Raw genomic sequence first — 6,000 nt, 5'->3', positions numbered from 1 at the left:
AACTCGGCTCTTCTACAGACTCAACCCCGATGCACGCCGGGACACGTAGTTCTTGTTACATATTAGCCCGGCAGCACACCTCCGGCCTACCATAGCCGTGCCCTCCCCCTCCCCATGCATGGTGGGAGTTTTAGTCCTTTACCACCCGACCGCCTACAACTCCCATCATGTAGAATAGTGATAGAAGTGTAGCCGTGTTAGTCTGGGGTAGTTGAAGCAAAATGCAGGACAATGTAGCACTTTAAAGACTAACAAGATGGTTTATTAGATGATGAGCTTTCGTGGGCCAGAAATTTTTAATTGTATCCTTTGGTATATATGGTTGTGACTACTTTCTTCCACTATTTGATCTGAGGAAGTGGGTCTGGCCCACGAAAGCTCATCATCTAATAAACCATCTTGTTAGTCTTTAAAGTGCTACATTGTCCTGCATTTTGCTTCAACTCCCATCAGGCCGTGTTAAAGAGAACGTTTTTGTCCTGCTAGCCATAGTTTCGGGGCGATTTTCAGTTGTAAAGGTTAAAAATTAAGACGAGAGGGCATACAAAATAAAACATCCACAGCGGGGAAAGTACGCAGCATAGGATGTTGCCAATAAAACATATGCAAACACACAACCTAATCTTAATATATAAATATAGATTAACAACCAATAGTTCAAAATCACGAATCGTGCCTTCAAATCATGTGCATTCACTTTAAAATGTTAAGATTAAATTTGGGACTTGTTCTTTGCTTTCTGGTTTCTGAGCCCATAGAGTATGCTCAGTCACATTTTCAAGCTTTTCTCCACAACCATAATAGCTCGTAAAAAATTTTTTTAAGTGAAAGTTGATATTCTCTTGTAATCATTTTACTCCAGGAGCCCAGGCTCAAAGAAAAATCCAAACTAGCAAGAGATTCACAAAAATGGTGAGAACTGAAAACAGTGTAAATAAAAGCATTGATATTCTCTTGTAATCATTTTACTCCAGGAGCTCAGGCTCAAAGAAAAATCCAAACTAGCAAGAGATTCACAAAAATGGTGAGAACTGAAAACAGTGTAAATATATAAAAAGTGTGGTACCATTAAAATATAATTAAATTATTAAACAGTTACATGCATATGTATCAAGTATCAGAGGGGCAGCTGTGTTAGTCTGAATCTGCATAAAGAACGTGAAGTCCTATGGCACCTTATACACTGACAGATTTATTGGAGCATAAGCTTTCGTGGGCAAAGACCCACTTCGACATGCATCTGACTTCGCATTGTTTATGCATATGTATATTTATGTACATTCAATAGACACAGATATAAAGAAGTTTATGAACTCTAAAATATAATATACACAAAGATAAAATACATGTATAGCTCTGAGTCTGCTTATGCAAACATATGAGTCCACCACCAGTATATATAGCCCCAGTTCAGTGAAGGAGCTCTGTGCAGGAAGGACCAGGTCCTAACTTTCCTCACATGAGTAGTTCCATTGAAGTAAACAATACAGTTATTCACTTATGTAAAAGTTTGCATGAATTCTGACCCATTATTTAACCTGTTTCTCACCTAGCACACTTTTGAGAGCTATTAAAATAACTTAATGAATAATAAATAATTGTGCGTGTGTGAATCAAAACAATGAAATAATATATTAAAAGGCAGTACAGCTCCAATGTCATTCACTTAGCTGGTGCAGAACTGGATTTTTAAATTCCTTTTATCTAGTCTAATTAAATACCTGATCCTACAGGACCACTCACATTGGCAATCTTATTGTTTTACTCATGAAAACAGTCCCATTGAAGTCAGCTAACTAGACTAAGCAGGATTTGTTGCTGTACAATTTCCACTTATTATTAATATTGATAGTTATAGCAATAAATGGGCTTTTAATCCTGTTTGCTGAGCCTTACAGATGTATAAGTCATTGTATAAGTTATTTTAAACACACTGTTAATAAGATAATATATTAAATATAGAACAAGCTGTATATATATAGCCATGAACTATAAATAAATAATACTGTTTGCAACAGTGGGTGCAAAAACCCACTCACTTTTAATTATGCTGTGACCAAAAAATAACCTCAGGGCTAATAACCAAATACATTAAAATAACATCACAGCTGAAACGGCCCAGGATCGCCCCGTGCTTTGCAATGGAGCTCAGAGACCGGCCAGATGCATGGCAGGTGGGGGTCAGAAGCAGGTCCCCCTGCTGCCAAGGATCGGTTTATCGGAAAGGGACTGCTTCTGCCTGAGCTCGGGGCTGAGATAGTTCCATCCCTAGGAGCGGGAATGGATTAGCTGGGTCTGGAAACATGGCCTCTTCAGAGCAGGCAGAGCAGCCCAGCCAGGTAAACGGGGCCGGAGCCGTCTCCTCGCACGGAGGTGGCGGGGGTGGGGTTTGTGCCTTGCACCCCGGGAGGGGCTTGTGCGTCCTGCCCCACTGACTGACCCCCCCCATGGGGGAGGGGTGTGTGGACTCTGCCCCCGCCCTGTGAGGAGGGGCGTGTGCCCCTACATGACTCTCCATGGGGAGGGGCGTGTGCTCCCTGCCCCACTGTCTAGTCCCCACATGGGGATGGGAGTGTGCCCCAGCCATCCCTGTAATCCTTTCTGGGGATGGCAGTATGCACCCTGTCCCCTGTGCGCCCCCTATGGGGAGGGATGTGTGTGTGTCATGGATCCCCCTTGCCTGTACTTTGCCCATCCCATGGGGGTTTGCATGTACGTGTCTGCATCAAGGTCCCCTTTTCCCCTCCCCAGCCTGTGCCCTTTTCCTGCCCAGCTATGGGTTAGAAAAATGCATTGTTTCTCTTTTTCCAGCTGGTGAGGCCGAAGCCCTGTAAGGGTACGTCTACACTGCAACGTTATTTCGGGATACCAGCGTATCCCGAAATAGCTATCCTGTGTCTCAACAGCAAGTCCATTATTTTGGGCTCTCTATTCCGACATCCCTGTAAACCTCATTCTACGAGGAGTAAGGAATGTTTTGGAATAGCGCTTTATTTTGAAATTTGGCAGTGTGGAGCCAAACGCCAAATGATGAAATAAGCTTTTTTGAAATAGCATTGAAATAAGATATGCAATTTGAGCATCTTATTTTGAGTTACAATGCGGTGTAGATGCACCCTAAGTGATTCCCTTCCCATCATATGAAACCTTGGTCTACCTTCATGCTGACTAGGGAGGGAGTCACCTTATTTGGCTGACGTGTGTTTTTTCCAGTTTGTCTGGACTAGTAGGCAGGGGACATACACTATGCTGTTACTGCTAACCATAGATTCTGGGCCTCTATGTGCTTTAGTAGGAACTGATATAAGAGGTACAATACACTATAATGACCAAATGCAGATCTAAATGGAAGAGACATTCAGGCCAGGCCCCCAGACAATTCATGAGTTTTTATATCTCCCTTTTTAGGTAAAATATAGTCGGGGAGAGAAGGGAGATCAGACTAATTTCAGATGGGATTTGGAATGAGTTAGACAGTCAGTGAGGTACTGTAACATGTAATAATGGCAGGTGTGGCAAAGAAGAAGGCTCTTGCACCAACTGTGTAAAGAATATCACAGTGATGAGTATAACGTAAGTGCCTTGTTAGATAGTCTTAGTCTACCTGTCAAATTTAGATCAACCTAACTACACCCTTGAGCGCCATAGTTAAGCCGACCTAACCCTTGATGGAGATGCACCTAGGTCAACAGAACAATGTATCTAGCTTCTGACATCTGGGGAGGTGGATTGCCTGCTATGACATTCTGGAATGCAATCCAGAGCAGTGAGGGGCCCTGTGAACTTGGGTGCTTTGCAAAGCTGCATTGCTGTTGCTCTCACACACTGGGCCATTGATAAACAGCCTTCCTGCATACAGATAACACTCTGCATGTTTGTGTATAGATGTAGCCTGCCAGTCAATCACACTTTGGTTTCTACCAGCCTTGGTTACCACTTGCATGGTGACCCCAACACACTCTCAATCCCTTTTTTCCCCCATGTGTTCTGCATTGTCCAGCCCTCTCCTGGGCAATTCAGATATATTAGGTGCATTGCCCCTCTAGTCTATGGGGATCAATATACCATAAATGGTGTTACCCGCTCACCTAAAACATGGGTTTGTTTTGAATAAAGAATAAATCAAGTTTAAAAGAAATTAGGTTTTAAGTTAATACAAGTATAAAACATTTGAGTCAGAAATGGTTATGAGAGGGGAAAAAAGATAAAATACTTCCCTTTACTAAACTTAACAAACAAGGCTTGGATCAAGATAAAAATTCTTACCACATTTATTTATTTAAAATCTTTTTGCCCCAACTCACTATTTAAAATATTCTAGGAGGCTTACAAAAATGTTTAAAACACAATACAAATATATAAAAATTAAAATACGATTGCATCGTAGCAGCACTTTGATTGGATGCAGAGGGAGTACATGGCGCTGGCAATGTTGTGTGCAGTCGCATACGTTACTTCACGTGCCCTTGCTTTATGTATGTGTCACTTCAGTAATATCAGTAGGGGAAAAACAATGTGGCTGGAGGAAGCCAGTGGAATCTCACAACCCCGCAACGGTAAACAAAATGTTTCGCAGGCCACACTTAGAACCCTGGTAGGCTGCAGGTTGCCCAACACTGAACTATCAGGACAGGATCTCTCTGAAAATCCAAAGGCTGCTTTTTAATGTGCTTAGGTCAGAAAGAGTGATGGATCAGAAGAGAGAACTTGGGATGTTTTTGGCCCTTACTTTTGTAGTTCAGTTACACTTTGAAAAGCATTTTCCTTAGGGTTACCCCTAGATGTCACTTGTGAGGATAGAGTCAAGGAATCTGATGGTGAAAGGTGGTCATGCTGCTGTTTGCTAAGATGCAAATCTGTTTGTTCCTGTCCCCCTCCCTTGCCAAAGAATTGCCACTTGACAGGAGATTGCCCATCAGATTTGATGACACTTGGCTAGGGGCATCAGCTCGTCCTTAGTCTTTGAAAAATATGTTTACCCACTCCCCAGACTTGTCTGGTAAACACGCTCCCATAATGATTTCAGCTTACATTTGTAACTTTACATATAATGTTGATACATACACTGATAGTGTAGGCTAGAGGTGGGGAACCTCAGGCCCGGAGGCTGGATGTGGCTCCTGACTTGTCTGGATCCAGCCCCTGAGACTCATGCCCCCTCCCCCAGCATTGGGGAGCCTGCGCTGGGTCCCCCTAAACCAGGGGTGGGCAAAAGGGCCTCTGTGGGCTGGATCCAGCCCGCCAAGTGGGTGGATCTGGCCCGCAGAGGCCCTGCTTCTCCCCTGCCCCCCCCCCCCCGGCCAATTAGAGCCTGGGGGTGGTGGAGCGCCCGAAGCCTTCTCTGCTCTGCCCCCGCCCTGCCAGCACGCAATTGGCCTGGGGAGCACGCAAAGCCTCTTCCTGCCCTGCCAGGAGCACGTGGCGCTTTGAAGTATCATGTGCTGTTTGCAGGGTGGGGAGGAGGGGGGGAAGTTGAGGCTTCGTGCACTCCCCCACCTCCAGGCCAATCAGGCCCTGGGGGTGGGGGAGCTGCATAAAGCTTCCTTCGCTCTGCCCCGGCCCTGCAAAGAGCCCACGGCACTTTAAAGTGCCACGTGCTCCTGGCAGGGCAGGAGGAGGCTTCCCGTGCTCCCCTACCCCCAGGCCCTGATTGGCCTGGGGTTGGGGGAGTATGCCAAGCCTCTTCCAGAGCATGGGTGCGTAGTGAGAATGGGGGGCAAACAGACTCCCCTATCCCTAGACGAATCATGGTCTGGGGGTGGTGTAGTCCCGTGCCTTCCCATTTAGGCCCTGTCCCTTCCTGTTTAGGCCCCTCCCCTTTCGGGGTGGCCTGGGGTTACTTCGAAAATTTTTGAAGTGGCCGGCCCCTAGGCAAAAATTATTGCCCACCCCTGCCCTACACTCTGGTGTGCAAGAGGAATATGGAGAGTGTCTTTCTCCTTCTCAATCAAGACCGTGTCAATGAGGGTGTGGCTTTTTTCCCCTTCTCACTTGTTTGTG

The 6,000-nt window shown here is 45.2% G+C and overlaps 1 protein-coding gene across 1 annotated transcript in view; it reads left to right on the top strand.

Annotated features, from left to right (window-relative positions):
* The first annotated feature begins 2,244 nt into the window (after positions 1-2,244).
* Positions 2,245-6,000, top strand: part of PEX14 (peroxisomal biogenesis factor 14) — a 116,962-nt gene continuing 113,206 nt past the window's right edge. Inside the window, exon 1 of the mRNA XM_006127059.3 lies at positions 2,245-2,339. Within this exon, the coding sequence (XP_006127121.1) occupies positions 2,304-2,339 (36 nt within the window). The 5' untranslated portion in view covers positions 2,245-2,303. The remainder of the gene's footprint in view (positions 2,340-6,000) is intronic.

This window comes from Pelodiscus sinensis, chromosome 23 (assembly GCF_049634645.1).
Source record: "Pelodiscus sinensis isolate JC-2024 chromosome 23, ASM4963464v1, whole genome shotgun sequence".
Lineage (NCBI taxonomy): Eukaryota > Metazoa > Chordata > Testudines > Trionychidae > Pelodiscus > Pelodiscus sinensis.
Note: the sequence above shows the minus strand (reverse complement) of the source record. Positions and strands in the feature narration are given on the sequence as shown.